At 47.4% G+C, this 20,342-nt stretch overlaps 7 protein-coding genes across 9 annotated transcripts; 4 read left to right on the plus strand and 3 right to left on the minus strand.

Annotated features, from left to right (window-relative positions):
• Positions 1-52: 52 nt before the first annotated feature.
• On the minus strand, positions 53-3,236 carry TERG_04077 (uncharacterized protein). Of its 2 annotated transcripts, XM_003234977.2 has the most exons (6): positions 2,028-3,236; positions 1,795-1,945; positions 1,647-1,731; positions 1,447-1,572; positions 863-1,386; positions 53-809 (listed from the first exon to the last, which is right to left on the minus strand). In XM_003234977.2, the coding sequence occupies exons 1-6, from the start codon at positions 2,262-2,264 to the stop codon at positions 457-459; spliced, it is 1,476 nt and encodes a 491-aa protein (XP_003235025.1). In that variant the 5' UTR covers positions 2,265-3,236; the 3' UTR covers positions 53-456. The 2 variants fall into 2 exon arrangements, with proteins under 2 accessions (XP_003235025.1, XP_047606168.1); XM_047749709.1 differs by having other exon boundaries at positions 53-1,386.
• Positions 3,237-4,344: 1,108 nt separating this feature from the next.
• On the plus strand, positions 4,345-6,520 carry TERG_04079 (4-aminobutyrate aminotransferase). Of its 2 annotated transcripts, XM_003234979.2 has the most exons (3): positions 4,345-4,728; positions 4,804-4,839; positions 4,904-6,520. In XM_003234979.2, exons 1-3 carry the CDS (start codon positions 4,490-4,492, stop codon positions 6,108-6,110), a joined length of 1,482 nt encoding a protein of 493 aa, XP_003235027.1. In that variant the 5' UTR covers positions 4,345-4,489; the 3' UTR covers positions 6,111-6,520. The 2 variants fall into 2 exon arrangements, with proteins under 2 accessions (XP_003235027.1, XP_047606169.1); XM_047749710.1 differs by having other exon boundaries at positions 4,345-4,839.
• Positions 6,521-6,542: 22 nt separating this feature from the next.
• On the minus strand, positions 6,543-7,038 carry TERG_04080 (transcription elongation factor spt4; the record flags this gene model as incomplete). Its single annotated transcript, XM_003234980.2, has 3 exons — positions 6,543-6,620; positions 6,685-6,882; positions 6,952-7,038. The coding sequence occupies 3 exons, from the start codon at positions 7,036-7,038 to the stop codon at positions 6,543-6,545; spliced, it is 363 nt and encodes a 120-aa protein (XP_003235028.2).
• Positions 7,039-7,437: 399 nt separating this feature from the next.
• Positions 7,438-9,227, plus strand: TERG_04081 (uncharacterized protein; the record flags this gene model as incomplete). The annotated part of the gene is made up of 6 exons (XM_003234981.1): positions 7,438-7,590; positions 7,695-7,775; positions 7,847-8,282; positions 8,350-8,955; positions 9,011-9,135; positions 9,192-9,227. The coding sequence occupies 6 exons, from the start codon at positions 7,438-7,440 to the stop codon at positions 9,225-9,227; spliced, it is 1,437 nt and encodes a 478-aa protein (XP_003235029.1).
• A 643-nt stretch (positions 9,228-9,870) lies between these two features.
• On the plus strand, positions 9,871-11,739 carry TERG_04082 (uncharacterized protein; the record flags this gene model as incomplete). The annotated part of the gene is made up of 6 exons (XM_003234982.1): positions 9,871-9,892; positions 10,033-10,103; positions 10,172-10,302; positions 10,377-10,489; positions 10,559-11,430; positions 11,500-11,739. The coding sequence occupies 6 exons, from the start codon at positions 9,871-9,873 to the stop codon at positions 11,737-11,739; spliced, it is 1,449 nt and encodes a 482-aa protein (XP_003235030.1).
• Positions 11,740-11,953: 214 nt separating this feature from the next.
• Positions 11,954-14,433, minus strand: TERG_04083 (uncharacterized protein; the record flags this gene model as incomplete). The annotated part of the gene is made up of 2 exons (XM_003234983.1): positions 11,954-14,307; positions 14,391-14,433. The coding sequence occupies 2 exons, from the start codon at positions 14,431-14,433 to the stop codon at positions 11,954-11,956; spliced, it is 2,397 nt and encodes a 798-aa protein (XP_003235031.1).
• Positions 14,434-15,358: 925 nt separating this feature from the next.
• Positions 15,359-20,192, plus strand: TERG_04084 (PEK/GCN2 protein kinase; the record flags this gene model as incomplete). The annotated part of the gene is made up of 6 exons (XM_047748199.1): positions 15,359-15,547; positions 15,661-17,655; positions 17,786-18,115; positions 18,164-19,166; positions 19,233-19,660; positions 19,722-20,192. 6 exons carry the CDS (start codon positions 15,359-15,361, stop codon positions 20,190-20,192), a joined length of 4,416 nt encoding a protein of 1,471 aa, XP_047604176.1.
• Between the last annotated feature and the right edge of the window lie 150 nt (positions 20,193-20,342).

Consider the following 20,342-nt stretch of genomic DNA (forward strand, 5'->3'; position numbering starts at 1 on the left):
GCTCTTCATCGGGATGTCTACAAAATTTCATGGCGAATTACTATCCCAGATTCCAAACATAATGAAATATCCATTCAGAATGACAATTTGGCAGACTATTTTGTTTTGCCGTATATAATTTTGAAACATCCGACGGGACAGTGACGAAATGATCCAGACAGACCTACAAAAAAAAGCATTCAACAACATGCACAACTCCCACGCTATATAAAACCAAAAAAGAAAGCAAAGAGCTGATACCGAGTAACAGTAGAGGTAATTAGCAATAACAACATATGAGTAGGAATAAGGGCTAAGAAAGCAAAAGATGTTGGGCCAAAGGTAGTGGGACTTTTTTTTTTGAAGGGGGGAGGGGGGGATTTTTTCAAAAGCGCACATGTCTATGTAAAGGAGAGTGGGAGCAGCTCTACCACACTCCTATCACCGTGGATTCCGCAGCGTGTCCAGAATGCTGTTTCATGCAATGGATTCATCCTGGCCCTTCACGGCCAAAGCTATGTCTCTTGACCCAGCCTCATTGAGTCTGGCAGGGGTAAGTGTGGCTTTGGCCTTGAGAGCAGCGCGGATATCCTCCACACTGCGATCCTTCCACATGTTAACACTGCTCTTGCTAAGTGGGTAGAGAACATAGTTATGCTCGCGGTTGATGAAGTCGTCTGCCTTAGCTGGTGGAGTGGAGGTGATGATATCAAGGTCAGCCGCCAGTTGTTGGCAGAAGACATCAAGGGGAAGATCATTGACGTCATCACCGAAGGGGTTTTCGATTTCGGCACAGATGGAGGCAATGCCGTGGATGATGTAGGTGGCAGCTATTATACATTAGTATGGAGATGAAGGATCAAGAGAGGTCGGGAACACTTACCGATAGTTCCAGGGATGGCAACCCATTCAAGTTTGTTGACGAGCTGGAAGGGTAGGGCGAGAACGTAGAGCCAAGTGATTTGAGAGATCAAGATGGTGTATGCCAATGGAAGGGGAGTATTAAGCACACGCTCGTTGCCGGTCATAACTTCTTCCATGGCATTGAGACATGCACCAGCTTGCGACTGATGCACGGGCATGGGAATCGAACCGTTTATTAACGACTCGTGGATATAAGCGGACAGGTAGTTGAGGATCTCGGCTGGTAAGTTTCCTAGAGGCTTATCGGAGCGCTTGATTTGCTTGCGTGGGTTTGACATGGCCATTGGAATACTCAAGTACTGGCCAAGAGCCTTCATCATGCCTGGCTTCTTCCCTGATGCAAAATCTGGGTCGTGAGCAGCTTTGGCAAAGGTATCAAGGTGATCAATAAGGCCGGAGATATCCTCATAGCCGCTACCAGGCTCGAAACGCAGTTTATGCTTGAGGGCAACAGCGAAAGCCACGATAAGGTTTATTCCAGTCCTAAAGAATTGTCAGTAAATCAACAAGAGCTAAAATGACATAACTGTTGATGGAACTCACAGTTTCGAAATGATATCCTCCTTTCCTTCTTCACCTTCGCGCTCGGTCTTATGAATCCAGATGATACGGGCCAAAGTGCGGGAATTTTGCATCAGAGATGCCCAGTACTTGCGACCTTCACCATAACTAAAAGTGAACAAATAGTGAACAAATATTAGCCTGATCACAGCCTAGCATGAAGTTACCAGGGTCCATCATACCGTTCATAAGCAGTTGAACTTCGGAGGGAGAGAGCAAGACCGACGACGAAACCGAGAACAGTAAGAAGAGTTGAATCAATGCCGACTGGAAGGTGTTAGACTACGTTGCTCTTCATGTATTCGTCTGATACATGGAGGTTCAACATACGAGGGACACCACCCAGGCGAGTTACACATGTAATGAGAGTTGACCAGCAAGTCATTAATAGCAGTGGGATAATCATTCGTGGCATGACACTGCCATGAACCCGAAGGAATAGGGGCCATTTCGAATGCCTATCGAGGTTTCTAGGTCCTTTCTACAAGTTCGACACAGTTAGCCGAACGTCCATTTTTACCGCCAGGGCGGGAAAACGGAGGAAGAATAAAAGGGCCACTGACGAAATAGTCGTTTATGTCAATGGTGTTTCTCTTGGAGAGCATTTGCTGGGGTAGCTTGAGGTCTGAGGCAGCTGCTGCACCACTGATATATGTAGGTCTAGGGGTGATCTTCGAAGGAGTGGATTGACCGGTCTTTGGCGGTTCACACTTGGTCTCCATGCTGGATGTTTTGCTCTGAGCTCGAAGATTCTGGGGGTGAGGAGCCGGCTCCTGGTTGTAGGAAATCTCGTCACTCATATCAACAATTAACGGACGGAGTACGAGATGGATTGGAGAGATGCAGGGTAGATTTGATAAGGGATAGACAACGGTATATAATGTTCAGAAAAAAGAAGGACAAAACGCTCGTAAACGAAAGAGTGAAGATCTATCGCAATAAACAAAAAGAGATAGCAAACGGGAAGACACGAAGAGAAAAAAAAAGGAGAGAGTGGAAGGATCAATTCAAGTAATATTTTCTGGATCCCCTGAAGGCCTGGAATGAATGGCGATGGTCCACCGAAGGGCGCTAACAAGCAGAAGGTTGCTTGTCCCCTGTCAAGACGGTGGAAGAAGGTGAAACAACACGTTGCAGGCGTCACAAAATGCCTCGGGCCCTGCCGCACATGCAGTTAGCCCCCAAGCAGCCTGATTCACCATTTTTCATCTCTCCCTTGCCTGGCTATCGTTGGAAATCGTGGCGATCAGTATATGGCGAGTGGGTTGTCTGGCGGAAGATGCTGTGCAAAGTGTCTCTGTTGGTAATCCATCGAAAGTACCTATAAATAGAGTAAATTAAGGATAATTAACTCCGCCGGCCCGTTCAGGCAACCTTATGTTTTGGCCGGAGACAGAGCGCATAGCCTCTGCTACCTTGATATCACTGACAATCGCGAGGCATGTTGGAAAAGAAAAAGGAAAGCGAAAAAAGTGAAGTTCAAATCCTTCCCCTTATCTTCGGCCATCCGGAGCCTCCCATAAGTATGAACGTAAAAAGTCGTCGTTTAGTCGTTTAGTCGAGCGTTAGTCCAAGCCGAGCGTTGACGTTTTGTCATCAACGACATGGTTCATCGACCATGCCTTGGATGTGTCAGAGGGTTCGAGCGGTGCTTATGCAGGCCGAAGGATTGCAAGGGATTTAAAGAAAGAAGAAAAGAGCCAGCAAGCCAGAGAGAGGCTAAGACGTTTTGACCAGGAAGGCTGACGTCTTGATTCGCTGCCAGGCCCATGGGGACCAGCCCCTGCTTCAAGGCTGGAGATGCGACAAGCCTGAGGACCTAACCAGTTAAAAGGAGCCAGGCATGTGGCAGAAGAAAATCCGACAAGATATTTCACCAGCGATCAACGCCTCAGCGTTCTGTTTAGTGGTGACATTTAGCGACTTTGTGGACCTGGGGAAGATGTATGTGCTCGATGTCCCATCTTGCATCTATGTTATTATTAGTGAAAGATTTATGGCTCCTGCTGCTGAGGCAGTCGAACGAACCTTTCTTCATCCTGCTCATAAAATAAACATGAACACGTCGATCTCTTAGCATTCATTCTCGTGCTTGTTGTATTGGATGCCAGCCAACTAGCTAAGCCTGACTGCAGTGCAGAACAGCCAGAGAGAGAGAGAGAGAGAGAGAGAACAAGAAAGGGGGAGTCAGAAAACGAGGACCGGCGCCTCTGATACCCGCTGAACCGAATCACTGCCCAACACTGACATCACCACGAGATCCCCTCTCTGACCCGACTCTAGGCCTTCTTACTGGTGTCAAAGGGCGTGTACTATGCACATAACCTGACCCGTACGGCGTAATACCCCATTTTTCGTGTATATTGATGGAGTCAAGCATCACTCCAAGCACCGCTCCAAGCATCCAAGCACCGAAGAGCCGACGAGACACTAACGCTGTCGAACCCGCCCGCTAGACCACCGTTGCAACGCCTTCGGTCTGGCCGCTGTTTTCGAAGCTTCCAACACGTACTTACTAGTTGCCACCAGGGTATCCAGACGTCCTAGATACCACTCCTGTCTCCCTCATGTCTCTTCTTAGATACCATCATCTCAGGTACCATCATAGATGAATGTCGTTGTCTTTCCTGTCGTCGTTTCGAACGTCGTCTAACTTCTTGGAAGTCGCGACCTCCTTCCCTCCTTTCCCTTTTCGGTAACTCCGACGCCGGGCCGGTCCCTGCTGATATAAGCATTCTTATCTTATCATGGCGGGAAGTTTCCTCCACATCGGGACTAGCGCCTGGCCCCTGATTGGGCGGCTTGGCCGAAGAAAAGCCGGAAACCTCGTCATGCGGGGGGAAGCTAGACAGCTCAACAAGAACAACATCAACAACAAAAAGGAAAACACCAGCTTGAATAGCCGGCGCTTGTCTCTGGTCTTGCCCCAGACTTATTTTAATTAAAGCTCGCCCTCACCCGCTGCCGGGTGACTCTGCCATTCTTTGCATTTCCGAGCTCTTCTTTCCTTCAGCGTGTGTCTGCGATGGCTTCCATTCTACGCTCCAGGGCCGGCGTCAGGGCTGCTGCTCAGGTCAGATGCTTCAGCTCGACTCCTAGACATGCCGCTGCCTCTGCTTTCTTCACCAACGAGCCGGCTGGTCCGACTGTAAAGACTGCCATCCCGGGACCAAAGAGCAAGGAGGCCATCTCCCAGCTTGACCGCGTCTTCGATACTAGGAGCTTGAATATGCTGGTTGACTACCAAAAGTCCACCGGAAATTAGTACGCTATAGCTCTCTCAATTGCACTGTTTACGGGTCAAGTGGACGGAATTACTGACAGACACACTTGGTGTAGCATTGCGGACTTGGACGGAAACGTCTTGCTTGATGTGTACGTGTTTCTCTTGTTGGGCGGAGATACCCTTAATGTTCCGGCTAACTGACGGGTCCTGCAGGTTTGCCCAGATTGCTTCTATCCCAGTGGGATATAACAACCCAGCATTGCTTGCTGCCACCAAGACCACCGACATGGCCAGTGCCCTCATCAATCGCCCAGCACTCGGCAACTTCCCCTCTCACAACTGGGCAAGCATCCTCGAGTCTGGTCTCTTGCGAGTTGCCCCCAAGGGTCTTGACCAGGTGTTTACCTCTACTACTGGCTCTGATGCCAATGAGACTGCCTACAAGGCTGCTTTCATGTACTATGCTCAGCGTCAGCGTGGTGGTCCTGATGTAGAATTTTCCTCCGAGGACATCTCTTCCACTATGGTAAACCAAGCTCCTGGCTCCCCCAACTACTCTATCATGTCATTCACTTCCGCATTCCACGGCCGTCTCTTCGGCTCCCTCTCCACCACCCGCAGCAAGGCCATCCACAAGCTTGATATCCCGGCCTTTGACTGGCCCCGTGCTCCTTTCCCACAGCTCAAGTACCCACTCGATCAATTCGCTGCTGAGAATGCCGCAGAGGAGAAACGCTGCCTTGAGGAAGTCGAGAGACTGATCAAGGAGTTCCACAACCCTGTCACCGCCGTTGTTGTTGAACCAGTCCAGTCTGAGGGTGGAGACAACCACGCCTCCGCAGCCTTCTTCCAGGGTCTCCGCGAAATCACCAAGCGCAACAACGTCCTCTTGATTGTCGACGAAGTTCAGACTGGTGTCGGTGCAACTGGTAAATTCTGGGCTCACGAGCACTGGAACCTATCCACCCCACCAGACATTGTCACCTTCTCCAAAAAGGCACAGGCCGCCGGTTACTACTTCGGCAACCCAGCTCTGAGGCCTAACAAGCCATACAGACAGTTCAATACTTGGATGGGTGACCCAGCTCGTGCTCTCATCTTCCGTGCCATCATCGAGGAGATTGAGCGTCTTGATCTAGTCAGACACACCGCACAGACAGGAGACTATCTCTTCGCTGGCCTTGAGCGCCTGGCCGAGAAGTACCCTGGACAATTCAACAGCCTACGTGGAAAGGGACAAGGCACCTTCATCTCATGGGACAGCCCTCAGCGCGATGCCGTGCTAAAGCGCGGTAAGGAGGTTGGCATCAACATTGGTGGATGCGGCGAGTCGGCCGTTAGGTTGAGACCCATGTTGGTCTTCCAGAAGCACCATGCTGACATTCTTCTCGAATCTCTCGAGAAAATTGTCAAGTCATAAAGAGTGCCGTATTATTGCTTTAATTGTTATGTTTCGTATCTTTCTTCTGTTTTTTCGTGTGCAAATTGCACGTTTGGGTCAATTCAGGGAGAAATACAATCCCTAGCTTAGCTTTAGAGATGTTTCACGAGCCTAATATGAACTTCCAGCAAACGTCTTACTTGCTGCAGTATATAAACTTGCTTTTTTCTCCCGATGAGCTTCTGTTCTATGATTTATTCTATTACGTAGTAGAAGTCCCAGAAAAATATGTCTGAACACAAAAGGCACTATAAACGCCTTCGCCTTGCTACCAGCCAGTAAACCAAATGATAGCACCGAACCCCTTGAACAAAACCCATGAGCTAGTGTGTATAAATCACTTTAACCATCGTTATCGGCGGCACTCCCATCCCTCCTAAAAATACCAGTTAGTCTCAGATTTTTTTTTTTTCAAGCATACAGTCTTATCACATACGGAATATAGGTTATTCCCGCATCTTCCAAGTCACTCAATACCTCAGGCGGTAGCTATAATCCATCCCAATTAGCACATCTGCTAGAAATGCAACGGGAGAGTAATTTCCACACTCACCGACCCCACAACCTTCACGGCATATGTTCCAGGAACATACCCGTCCAGTCTCTGCCAACGAGCTACCCATGAAGCGCGCTCGTCAGCCAAGGCAACCAATCCTTCAAAGACCTGCGAGGTACAATCTTGTATCGCTTCAGAGTTTCCGCGGAGGTTCAGCACGGCTTCGCAGTTTGGGCAGCCTTCATTCATGAATTTCTATGAGATACTCGTTAGCTGTGTGTTCTGGGAGCTAGGTATGAGAGGAAGCTGGGGGGACCGAGGTACGTTGTGTAGCTGGACAATAGAGCAAACCATGCATGCGCGCAAAGAGCGCTGCTGGTTGGCTGAGACGTAGAAGGATCCGGATGCCATCTTATAAGTGTCGACTGCTGACCTCTTCTTCGTCCTCTCGTCCTGACTTTTGTCTTCCGTCGAATGTTCATCATCTCCGTCATTATCAAAGTTTAGGCAATTGATGACTAACCGTATTCCTTATTACGTGATTATGCTTATTAACAGGGCCAAAGCTTATCTTTCCCCGGTTGCCGGTTGACTTTTTTTTGTCTTCGTGAACTTCTCGACCTTTCGACATCGCACTCGCTCGCCTTCTGGATGTGCAGTTTTGATTCCGGCCGTGCGATATAGAGCAGGACGATAGCGATACCGCCTTTTCCTTTTGTTGTTCAACCCAGTCAAGTACTGTCACCCACGTATCTGCACATTTATCTACAGAAACCCCACATTCGTCCCGCTACAAATCACTTTAGCCCCATGTCTCAATCCGACATTGAGGCTGCTACAGCCCTCAAACTGCAAGGCAACAAGTGCTTTGCGCAGCAGAACTGGCCTGCGGCTCTAGATCTTTATACACAGGCTATCGAGCTGTATGATAAAGAGCCGTCGTTCTACTGTAACAGAGCCCAGGTATATATCTCACTTACCGGTTGTATTATGTAGCAAATCACGTAGACAGTGATCTCATACGGTTTTTAGGTCCAGCAAGTTAACTCTTACTTTTCCCCCTCTAGGTACATGTTAAGTTGGAAGCCTTTGGATTCGCAATTGCGGATGCTACCAAGGCTATTGAACTAGACCCTTCATATGTCAAGGTATACAGAAGGAAACCCTTGTTCGGACCGTAGTACTGCGTAACGCCTTCGGCCTGCTAACCAGAGACCAGGCATACTGGCGTAGAGCTGTCGCCAACACCGCTATTCTCAATTCCCGCGCTGCCCTTAAAGACTTCAAGACCGTTGTGAAAAAGGCCCCCAACGACCGTGATGCGAAGCTCAAGCTAGCAGAGTGCGAGAAGCTCGTGCGGCGGATTGAATTTGAGAAAGCTATTGAAGTTGCCGATCCACCATCAGCATTTGAGGGACTCAATATTGAATCAATGGTCGTGGATGATAGCTATGACGGTGTACGATTGGAGGATAAAATGACACAGGAGTTCATTGATGACATGATAAAACGATTCAAGAATGGAAAGCAGATACATAAAAAGTATGCGTTCCAGATAGTGAAAGCTGTGCGGGATATCGTATACAATGAACCTACTATGGTTGAAATTGGCGTTGAAGAAGGCTCCAAATTAACTGTTTGTGGAGACACCCATGGTAAGCTTAAATTCTACCCCCTTAACGACGCTTTCACAACACTTTTCTGTTAACAATTTGCCAACAGGCCAATTCTTTGACCTTCTTGAAATATTCCGCCTTAATGGTTTCCCCTCTGATACCCACTCCTATCTCTTTAATGGTGATTTTGTTGATCGTGGTAGCTGGTCTTGCGAAATCGCCCTCCTTCTTTACGCCTACAAATGGATGCGCCCTAAATCTTTCTTCCTTAATCGTGGAAATCACGAAACCGATGATATGAACCGCGCTTATGGCTTTGAAGGAGAATGCAAAGCTAAATACTCCGAGCGTCTGTTCAAGGTTTTCTCTGAATCCTTCAGTGCACTTGCTCTTGCAACACTGATAGGACAAAAGTACCTAGTACTTCACGGCGGCTTATTCTCCGATGATAACATTTCCTTGGCGGATATCAGAGCCCTGAACAGGCATAACCAGCGCCAGCCAGGCCAATCCGGTCTGATGATGGAAATGCTCTGGACCGATCCTCAGACTCTACCAGGCAGAGGACCGAGCAAGAGAGGCGTCGGTATGCAGTTTGGTCCAGACGTCACCAAGCGGTTTTGCGAAAAGAATGGCCTTGAGGCTATCATTCGAAGCCATGAAGTGCGTATGGAGGGCTATGAAGTTGAACATGATGGAAGATGTATCACCGGTGAGTCTAATTTCTTTTGTATGCGCTAGAGAGGCTTTGCTAATTATTGTGACAGTCTTCTCTGCTCCTAAATACTGTGATAGCACAGAAAATAAGGGTGCATATATCAACATTGGCCCTGAACTTAAGCTCGATTTCCACAAATTCGACGCTGTCCCACATCCTAACATCAAACCAATGGTACGTTTACCTTTCAGTGGCTTATGACTTCTAGTTCTTACTAACCTCACTTCCAGGCTTACGCCAGCAACTCCATCATGTCCCTGATGTAGTTAAGTTTACAAGCCGAATTGCCACCACAATCCATTAGGGACGTAGATCCCATACAATATGACGGTAGCGTGGGTAAAGGGGCTGGTTATACTCCATTTGACTGGCCACGTATCCGTGCCTTTAAGGTCGAATTATAGACCTTAGGATTACCACCACTCTTCCTACCAATAGGCATTGCCCGCACCACCGTGGGTCATTTTACCCGAATCGCACTTCATTTCCCCGAATCTCCGATTGACGAACCTCGTACCCCTTATGATTTCACCATACGGTAGTGCACAGGCCCTTTTGTAAAAGAATCCGAAGTACATTGGGGATGCAATCTGTAACAAAAGAATGCCTTGGGTTAGCTATCTTCCTGTAGCTATTTTGTTGAAACTTACATTGGCACCCTGGAAGTCTTCATTTGTACCGCTGATAGCGTCTATTTTTTAGATCTACCTAATGCTTTTTTTTTTCACCTATCCTTTAAGTTAGTTAGGTACCTGTTTGATAACATCTTATCTCCGGGATAATTCCGCGTGCGTGGGGTGTTACCTAAGTTTAACTAGCTTTGGTGGGACATCAAACATCGCAAGTACCTTTGGTCGAGCTCACTCAACTGCATACTTCTAACCCCAACACCGTGTACCAACTTTGAAGATGGAATTTGATACCAAAACCCGTAAGCGCCCTCTAATGAACACCAATTCAACCCTTCTCCCAAGGCCTGCGCGACCCGGCCTAACCATTAAAGCCCTCTACTTGTGTTTGCGGGGTTGTCAAGCCGTAGATGCCGAAGCTAACACCTCCGCCGAATATTAGCTCCCGTCTGCACATCAGATAAGGAGACATTCGCATACATCTCCGCTTTAGAAAGATGGCCTGTTATTTTAGTGAGATATTCCTGATCTACTACCCTGCAAGCGCCTAACTTGATGGGCTAATTGAGCGTTGTTCCTAGACTGGCGCCATCGACGACCTTCACCGTTCAGTCATCAAGGCAACAGATGAAGAGAAGCAGAAAGAGGGGAAGGAAATACTCCATGAACTAGCTGCATTGAAGTACGAACTTCAACATGGCCGGAAATTGACGTTAGTTGACTCTGGTTTCTTCTACAATACAACTTTGATAGATGAGAGATGCTAACTCTTGATCTAATCTACAGCCCCCTCGCCGACGACGGAGAGTCAGATATTACCATCTATAACAAGGAACTCGCAGATCGTGGAGAACTCTCATGGTTCGACGCTCCATGGTTATTTGCGGAATGCTACTTATGTTCGTGGAAGCTCCAAATTCCTTGCACTGTTCAGCATCACCAACTAATAGTAAAACACAACTGAAAAGACCGTCGGATGAGCACCCATTTTGCCCTTTCTAAGCATTGGAAAGAATATGATGTCTTTGCACAGCAAAAGATGTCAACTTTTAGATCTTCTAGACCCGCTGTGCTTGAATTAGCTACTCGGTACAAGGATTTATCCCAAGATCTCAAGCAGATACATTCAAAGAGGGATGATATGACCCCTGAGCAACATCAGGAGGCTGATAAGGTGCTATTCACAGAGATGTGTGAAATTTGTCTGTGGGGAAATGCTACGGATCTCTCACTCTTGACGTCTCTTACGTATGAGGACATCCAAAAGCTTCAAGGTGCAGAAGCCCGAAAGAAGGCCGAGGCCAATGTTCTGGTGAACGATCTTCCAGCCGCATTTGAACTTTTAAACAAGGCCCGAACGGAACGCAAAAATGAAGAGCGTCGAGTAGACATCGTTCTGGACAATGCAGGTTTCGAGCTCTTCGTTGACCTCATCCTAGCAGGCTATCTTCTCTCTTCGGGATTGGCAACATGTGTTGTCCTTCATCCCAAATCAATTCCATGGTTTGTGTCTGATGTTCTGCCACGGGATTTTGGAGACCTGATTGCCCTTCTTTCTGATCCGCAGAGCTTCTTCAGCAGCACTGGAGAAGAATCTGGGGAGGAAAAGAAACCACAGCCTCTCACAGACAAGGAAGTAGATGAGTTGAAGTATCTATTCCAGCAATGGGGTGATTTCCATGCGGAAGGGCAGTTGATTATTAGACCGAACCGATTCTGGACAACAGCGTCAAGCTATTGGCGGCTACCACATGAGGCTCCTAGTCTCTATGAAGATCTAAAAGAAAGTGAATTAGTCATCTTCAAGGGAGACCTGAACTATCGAAAGTTGACAGCAGATGTAAGTCTACTTTCCCATTTCTACGTCTCAAGTGTATGACTGGATACGAATATTAATTTTATTGTCTAGGCTCACTGGGACCCAACTACTCCCTTTGACACGGCAATTGGACCACTTGGCCAAGGTTCAGGGGTTAGGGTTCTCGCTCTCCGCACTTGTAAGGCTGACGTTGTCGTTGGTCTCGAGAAAGGTGAAGATGAGCGCTTGCGTAACATGCCAAATGGGGGAGGTGACTCTGGTTCTCGGAAATGGGCCTGGAGCGGGAAATGGGCTGTCGTTTCACTTTGTGACGGGAAGAAAAAGGAATAAAACACGCATACTTAACAGTGAGAGAAAAGTGGATGTAAGAGAAATTATTAGTAGACGGAGAGCTAGAGTGTGTTTGATAGATATTAACTTTCGCGATGATTTCAATGGAATGTAAGAAAAGTCCGCTTGCTCAATGCTTTTTGAACAAAAAACTAGTACAAAAATTTATAACCAAACACCAAGCTCAAATCATAATTCATGCTACGGACAAACCCTATGCTGAAAGCATATTCTCCTTGTCCTCTGCTTCCACCTTAGCATGAAGTTGTCTCTGCCTTAACCTAGCCTTGGCTGCTGCAAGTCTGTCTGAAGGTATAGAACCTAATTTGGATTGAGCAGGACCATCCGATTTTGTGGCTGGATGGCGGTTTATATCCGAATGATTAGTAGTCCGGTGCCGTTCAAGGTGTGAAGATGTTCGTGACTTCGGCCTTTTAGGCAGGGTGTCTACACGGCCAGAGTTCAGATATGAAAGGGAAGGGCGAGGTGAATGACCAGGGCGATACGAAGTTCGTTTTTTGACAGCTGACTTGGAGAGAGGTGTAGACTTCACATCGCCTACTGAGCCTAGGGTCGTGTTCGTCACATTACCGTCCTTCTGGCGGAGTGATTCAAGATTCCGGGCGGAACCGCCGAGTCTAATAAACAGTTCTTCGGCTAGATTGAGCGGTTCATCGGAGTTCTTTGAACTATTACCGGCAGCTTTTGCATCGGCGTTGAGTTGTAGCTTGCGACGGACGCTGGCCGTAGGAATGCTATTAGTAGCTTCTGTGTCCACACGTATATGCTCAGATGTGCCTTGCTGCATAGATTGCTTTGTTGGTGAACTAGTTCCCCCTCGAAGAGTTTTCAATAAAGCGCCTATGGTTTCTTCATCAAACGGACTTTCAGGAGCTTTACTCTGGGTATCCTCACGAGATTTAGTCAGTGACTTTGTGGGCGAATTAAGCACATCCTTATCGCTGGGGAGGGTAATTTCTAGTTGGTCGTCGCCTGAGTCGTAGGAATCCACCCGTGCGTGGTAGCTACTAGTAGCTTTCTTAAGCCGCTCAAGTATATCTTCTGTAATCTCCTCACGCCGTGTCGAGCGAGTGGATGTTTGGGGCTGGGAGTTGTCAGAACGCAAGGCTAAGGTTCCTTTCAATAAATCGATAGTCTCTTGCATTTGTTTCCTCTCGGCGTCAAAAGACTTTCTTAGCGCTTCCTCTGCCGCTTGGTGGTCCCGTAAAGAGTCAGTCAAGCGCTTACTATATTCCTGGGCACGAGACTCGAGTCGCTCCTCACGCTTCTTGGCTCTCTCTTCCTGTGCCTTTCGCCGCTCCCCAATGTGTAGAAGTTCAGTCTTTACCCTGTCAAGATTACGCTGCAGTAACAGATTCTCTCTTTTCAATTCAGCAGCTTTCCGCTCCGAGCTCCGGACCAGTTCTTGTAGTTCCTTTAACTTCGGGTTTCTTTCACTTTCGCGTAGTCGAGCGTTCGCTTCGCTGAGAGCCTCTTCAACCTCACGAAGCTTCGCAGCAGTTCTCTCTGCTGACATATCTTCTGCCAACATCTCCTTATTGACAATGCCGTGATCTTCTAGTGTTTTTCGGAGAGTCGCTGTTTTCTGTTTATATTGCAATGCGGCAGCAGTCTGCCTTGAAAGCTCACGGAACATCTGGTCCTTGTTCGCGTTCTCACCATCGCCACTGCCAACCATGCCAGCAGCAAGTTCAGAGACGCGCTTCTCCATCTCCGCTACTTTAAGCTCTTCTTGCTTCAGTTTCTCAGTAAGGCGAAGGGCCTCTGTCTCCTTTTTCTTTGCGTAAGATTTTGCGACTGATCGGTATTCGATGAGCTTTCGTATTTCCTTCTCAGTTTTGGTCCGGTAGTTTTCGAATTCGGATTTCCAATACTTTCCGGATTGGGAATGCGGAGCCTCGAGGTTAATTGTCACATCTCCCTCGTCTTCCTCTTCTTCCTCAGACTGACCAGAATCACGGTACTCTTCAATGTCCTTTTCGCGGGTATCTTTGCGCTCTTCTTTCTTGACTGGAGTGTCATCAAAGCCATCTACTTTTTGTCCGAATTTTTCTTCGCGGGCTTCAAGTAGAGACTGTGTCAATTTGCTCCTGCGTCCAGAACCACTGGGCACGCTCGTTGACCATTGGCTGCTGATATTTCCTCCGCTTAGCTCTAGGTCCCGCTCATCGTCAAGGAAAACAGGTTTGCGTTCATTATCCTTAACACCAGCCCCAAAAGACACCGTTTTACGGCGCGTTGTGGCAGTTCCAGGAGTAAGCAAAATACTCTTTGAGGGTGAAGTTATCGCATGTGCAGGCTCCTGTGCCTTTGGCTCAAGCTTAGGAATTTCCATTTTTCGGTCCTCGCCGGACGAAAGTTTCTGAACTGCCTTTTTCAGGTCATCATTTTTCTTGTGAGAACTCGGGTCTAGTGGGCGTATCGGGATGGTTAAGTCCTTGTCCTCGTCCACCTCAGGGGCAGGAGTCCCAAGCATCGCGTTTTTAAAAGCTCTATACGCAAAAACCGGCGCTGGTGTCTCTGGCGCATCAAGCACCATAGACTCGTCTGTTTTGAATCGAGATGCGTGGTTAATATATGGTCTTCAAATGACTGGTATCCCCAGAGGGAAGTGAGGTGAGGCGCCTTACCTCCCGCAACGCCCTGATTGGAGCCTGCCAACCAGCTCAGCATCGTTGACACCTAACGAGTATCGAATTAGTCTCAGTAGCTGTTCATTACCAATGATACCTTTCTCCCAGGAGCATGCGAGCCGCGTCTGATACTCCCTTTACCGACCTCTCAGGTTGCGCTTCTCTCGTCTTCCTCACGCGAACCTTTTACCCGCCGTCCAAAAGGGAGAAAAAGCGCTTTGTTTACTCTCCTGACGTCACGTGGTTGCCGCATCGACGGTACCCGCCACTAGTCCCGACCTGGACTAGCGGCTTACTCTAAAACATGCCGAGGTACGGGGTGCATGGCGGAAGCAAAAGAGAAGTCGACAGACAGTGGCGGTGGCTCTCCATATTTAAGAAAACAGAGGGCGTCTTGCGGAAGGGATGTAATAGGAATAGGGCCCTGTAAGGATAATCCGTGGGATTTCTGACAGCGGGACTTGCAGAGTTGTGTAGACAGGGGCGCGCGCAAGACCAACTGGTGGTGGTGATCTATAAATAGGAACATGTCAGCCTCCAAAGTGACAGATTTCAACGGCGGAACGGTTGACAGCACCAACCATTGCTTCTCGAACATATATATTAACCATATAAATACTACATGCCTCGAGGAGAATTTCCATCTCCATACTTGAAGTCCAAACCAAGAAATATTTTCTGTAACGGCGTCTTTCCAGGGTAATGCAGACTTATCAGCACGTGATCCGGTGCAACTATCTTCCGCTCACCGCCAGCAAAATCCCTGTACAAAGATAGATGTGAATCACTTGTTGGGCACAAAGACAGACAGGACAATCCAGCACTTCTTCTCACCTAACCACCAATTGTTTCCCGTCTAATAATGTTCCAATAGAGGGCTGCAGCTACGGCTGCAATCTCTGTTGCTTGCTTCCTGAGAAGCAACACTCCCGCTCGTTGAGAACACTCTCTATTTGTATGCGATCATGCCGCGCAAACAAAGGAAAGGGAGCACAAAAACCAACGGTTCCCCTGTGGAAGACAAACAGCAGACTATCTCTAACACGGCCCTGGCCACTAATTATGAAGAAATACACAAGAATGAGGCGGACGCCCTGCGTTCAATATACGGCGACGAGTTCGAGGACGTAGAGACAAAACCCTCTGCGTGGAATGTAAGTTTGTGTCGAGTGCTCTGCACTGTATAAATTCGCACACAGTTTTATAATGGCTTTTCTTTTATACGAGACTCTTGATTTAACCTATTATGCTTATCTTGTCTATCCAGCAATCCTCGACAATATCCTTTAAGCTGCAGCTCAAGGCGTCCTCAAATCCTGAGGTTCGAGTCTGCCTTTTGGTTGAACTACCGACGACTTATCCCAAATCAGTCCCGATATTAAAACTAGAAACTGTTCAAGATGTCAGACAGAGTGCCAAAGAGCGGCTTGAGAGCGTTCTGAAGTCCAAGCCAGTAGAACTCCTGGGGTCCGAGATGATATATGAGCTGGCTGTTGCCATTGAAGACGTCCTGGAAGATTGCGCGCAGGCACAAGCCCAAGACAAGGACTTACCAAGCCTCGAGGAGGAGCGTATAGTCCAGGAGGCTGCTGCTCTTCAGCAGGCTGAGAAGCTGAAGCAGGAGGAGTTAGCTCGACAGCAAGAAGCAACCGTTGAGGAGGAGAAATCATTACAATTGCTAGTTGAAGATAAACTGAAACAGCGTCAAAGGGAGCACGAGCACTTGTCTCGTCGCAAGAGTAGGACTAATGCAGAAGACTTTGGTATTTTGGAGTCTGTTGTCGATGTCCCAGATGCGATATCGTTCGATCTCCCAATGGCCATTACAGGTCTGCATGATCGCCCTCTATGGTTTAAATCAGTTAATGGGAAGAATATAATTGGCAAATCTCATTACAAGGAAACGTTCTTAGTGAGGCCAATCGTCCCGGGAAACATATCGTTGGTACCACTCCTTGTTCTGAAGGAGATATTCATCCAGGAAAGTGAACATAAGGATATTGATCTCCGGTTCCAGATCAGCGTGAGTGAGGATAAACTTGAATTCCTGAAGAAGCTTCGTCATCCCAACCTCGTGGATTTCATTGGCTTCAAAATCCAACGTCCCATTGATTCATCCTCAACTCAAACTGGCACCTGGCACATATATGCTCTCTTTGAGCATGCTAACAAAGGTTCCCTATCTGAACTACTGGATATCGTCGGCAGCGTTCCGGCAGATAATGCCAGAGCCTGGATGATCCAGCTGGTCGAGGCTCTAGAGTATTATAATCGTCACGGTGTGGTGCATGGAAATATCCACTGTGGTCGTGTCTTGCTCTTCAGAAGCCCATCAAGTACAACGACAGTAAAACTACTCGGTAACGTGGAAGAAGTATACCCGCTATCATCTACAGCGAGGAGAAGAAGTCTTACAACACCAAAATCTCCATTCTGGTTACCTCCAGAACTCGCAGGTGAAGGCATGAAACCAACCATCAAGACTGATGTTTGGGATCTAGGTATTCTGTTCTTACAAATGGGCTTTGGAAAAGATATTCTACAACGGTATACATCTGCAGATGCCGTCATCAACTCCATGGAACTGTCCCCTCAGCTAGAGGACATGCTTGCTGAAATATTTAGATCTGACCCGAAAAAACGTCCGACACCGTTCCAGATCCAACCCTTTGAGTTCTTCCGCGTTGACACACCGTTAATCGTCCCCACTGGAAGTCCTGGCTCGTCTTCCCTTCCCCATCGCACACGTCATGATTCTCAGGGCCATTTAGCTGCAGTCTCCCGTTACAGTCATGATTTCGATGAAGTTGGCCGTCTTGGACGAGGCGGTTATGGTCTGGTTGTCAAAGCTCGAAATAAATTGGATGGCAGGTTCTACGCTGTAAAAAAGATATCCCAGAAGTCCCCTGTTGCTTTAAAGGATACCTTATCAGAAATCATGCTACTGTCAAGACTCAATCATCCTTATGTTGTGCGATATTTTACTGCATGGCTAGAAGAGAATTACGTTGCAATAAGTAATGATGATGAGTCGGATGCCACTCTGTCTTCAGACGGCTCCGGCTCCCATTCGGGAGATAATATCGAGTTTGGCTACAGCACTAGTGGACTGGATTTCATCAGCTCCAGCGGTTACCCAAAGGTCGAATTCGGATACGATACCGATGAAGAAGGGGAAAATGATACCATTTCAGATGGCAATGGCGCTCAGAAGAAAGAGACCGATGCCAGTACTACGGAGGAGGGTGTATCGCTTCGCCGTGTAAGGTCAGGTTCACAATCACGAGTCATCCCTACAACCCTATATATCCAAATGGAATACTGTGAAAAACACGTAAGTGAACCCCTGAAAATAATTGCAGAGGTTTTTGGAAATTAACTCACCATTTTAGACTCTGCGAGACCTTATAAGATTTGGATTGCATGAAAATATCGATTCTTCATGGAGACTCTTCCGGCAGATTCTTGACGGTCTAAATCATATCCATTCCCATGGCATTCTACACAGGGACCTCAAGCCAGACAATATATTTATTGATATGGCAAATAACCCGCGAATTGGAGACTTTGGCCTGGCTACAAGTGGACAGCTTAGCTCAACCGACCGATCGCCTGCGCTGGAGAGCATAGGAGCCGGGTTTACTCAGAGTGTTGGTACCACGTATTATGTCGCTCCAGAGGTTAAAAAGGCTTCTATGGGACAGTATAATGAAAAAGTTGATGTAAGCTACTCTTTCTTTTATCATCAAGTTCTTGCTAACAATTCACAGATGTACTCTCTTGGTATTATTTTCTTCGAAATGTGCTATCCGCTTGAGACTGGAATGGAAAGAGATAGGATACTCCAGGGTATCAGACAAAAGGAGCATACCCTCCCCGAAGCGTTCAATCTCCCAGAAAAAGTGGCACAGGGAGAAATAATACTCTCTCTCATTAGCCACAGACCAAGTGAACGTCCAACCACAACTGAGTTGCTTCAGAGTGACAAAATACCGCTACAGGTTGAGGAAGAGATGTTCCGGAAAGCAGTTATGGGACTCCTATCTGACCCTGAATCTCCGGATTATAAAAAAATACTCTCCGCAATATTTTACCAGCCTCAAAAGAAGTTTGAAGACATTGCATGGGATATAGATTCGCGTGCAAGTCCTACGGCTACGGAATTGCTATTGCACGGGGTGATAAAAGACAAGCTTACTGCATTGTTCCGGAAACATGGAGCTGTAGAAACTTGCAGGCAGTCACTATTCCCAAGATCATCCCATTACGGCCCAGGCGCCGTCCGGCTTCTAGACCCAGGCGGAAATCTGGTCCAGCTGCCTTACGACCTTACTCTTCCAAACGCTCGTGCTCTACCAAAACAGGATTTATCTATCGAAAAGGCGTTTTCATTTGGTACTGTTTACAGGGAATCTGTCCATAGAGGCGAACCCAGGGGTCATAAAGAAGTTGATTTTGATATTGTTTCCTATAACACCTTGGATCTACCTTTGAAGGAAGCAGAGGTAATCAAGGTACTGGATGAGATTATTGACGAATTTCCGTCACTGAAATCTACCCAGATGTGCTTTCACCTCAATCACTCTGACCTCCTGGAGGCGGTTGTGGCATTTTGCCGTATTACGCCCGAACAGCGACCCATCGTGAAAGAGGTCATCAGCAAACTTAATATTGGACAATACACGATGCAAAAGATCAGAAGTGAACTCCGATCACCGAGTATTGGAGTGCCATCGACGTCAATTGATGATTTGTCGCGGTTCGATTTCCGAGGTATGTCTAACGGACTTTCTATTGTATTATTGTTTTTCTAAGATATTAAATTGACATTTGCTCTAGATACCCCCCAGAAAGCATTAAGCAGGCTTCATGCGATCATGGATGGCACCGAATACGCCGATAGATTATCACCTATCTTTAACCGATTGAACATAGTTGTTTCATATTTGGAGAAGTTCAAAGTGAAGCGAAAAGTCTATATCAGTCCATTAAGCAGCTTGAACGACAAATTCTACAACGGTAGCGTGCTCTTTCAGTGTGTCTTTGATAAGAAAAGAAGAGATGTCTTTGCAGCCGGCGGAAGATACGACAGCCTGATCCAGGAATTTCAGCCCATCTTGCGCTCGAACCGTCCAAGATCCCATGCGGTTGGCTTTAATCTTGGATTAGATAAATTGAACGGGTCAATGACGAACTATCTGAAAGGATCTAATAAATCTTTTCTCAAGCCAGATGCAGAGGTTGGAAATTCCTGGCGCAAAAATAAGGTAGGCTGAACTCACTACTATAAAATAATGGGCGTGCATGGCTAACAGCAAATGATTACAGTGTGATGTATTGGTTGCTAGTTTTGATCCTTCTGTACTGAGAACTGTTGGAGTTGGTATTGTCTCGACTTTATGGGCACACGACATCAGCGCTGAGCTTGCGGCGGACACGACGCCTTCACTAGAAGACCTTCTCACCAGATACGTCGACGATAACTACAGCTGGGTGGTCATTGTCAAGCAGGACAGTATCGAGAGGGGGTTGAGAGTCAAGAGTGTCCAACGCAAAGAAGACTTTGACGTGAGAAGCTCAGATCTAGTCCCCTGGCTTCGGAATGAGATGCGTGCTCGCAGGAAATTTAAATATGACCGACCCCCTGACTCTCCAAAGCTGGTCAAACATCCTAGCCAGGTTGAGGCCAGCCTTTCAGGCAAAGAGAGAGACTCGGATGTTAGAATCCTAACGCCCCTTCACAAGAGCAAAAAAACTAATAGGAGAAATATTGTTGAATTTGGTATGACTTCTTCATAACCCCATACGAGAGTCTCCCTTGTTAATGGTTATGTTACAGCACTGCGTCGCTCTCGTGAAGTTCTGGACAAGGGCCTTGATGGACCCATTGCTGCAATAGATGTCCGAGATGATGTTCTCGAGAGTATTCGAGACACCCGCCTTTCAGAT

The sequence above is a fragment of the Trichophyton rubrum genome (assembly GCF_000151425.1).
Source record: "Trichophyton rubrum CBS 118892 genomic scaffold supercont2.4, whole genome shotgun sequence".
NCBI lineage: Eukaryota > Fungi > Ascomycota > Eurotiomycetes > Onygenales > Arthrodermataceae > Trichophyton > Trichophyton rubrum.

Coding starts and splice junctions, on each gene's coding strand:
- TERG_04077 (XM_003234977.2), bottom strand. CDS start 2,264: ATGAGTGACGAGATTTCCTACAACCAGGAGCCGGCTCCTCACCCCCAG. Junction 1,946..2,027: donor TTGACATAAACGACTATTTC/GTCAGTGGCCCT, acceptor TCGAACTTGTAG/AAAGGACCTAGAAACCTCGA. Junction 810..862: donor TGCCATCCCTGGAACTATCG/GTAAGTGTTCCC, acceptor AATGTATAATAG/CTGCCACCTACATCATCCAC.
- TERG_04079 (XM_003234979.2), top strand. CDS start 4,490: ATGGCTTCCATTCTACGCTCCAGGGCCGGCGTCAGGGCTGCTGCTCAG. Junction 4,729..4,803: donor CAAAAGTCCACCGGAAATTA/GTACGCTATAGC, acceptor CACTTGGTGTAG/CATTGCGGACTTGGACGGAA. Junction 4,840..4,903: donor GGAAACGTCTTGCTTGATGT/GTACGTGTTTCT, acceptor CGGGTCCTGCAG/GTTTGCCCAGATTGCTTCTA.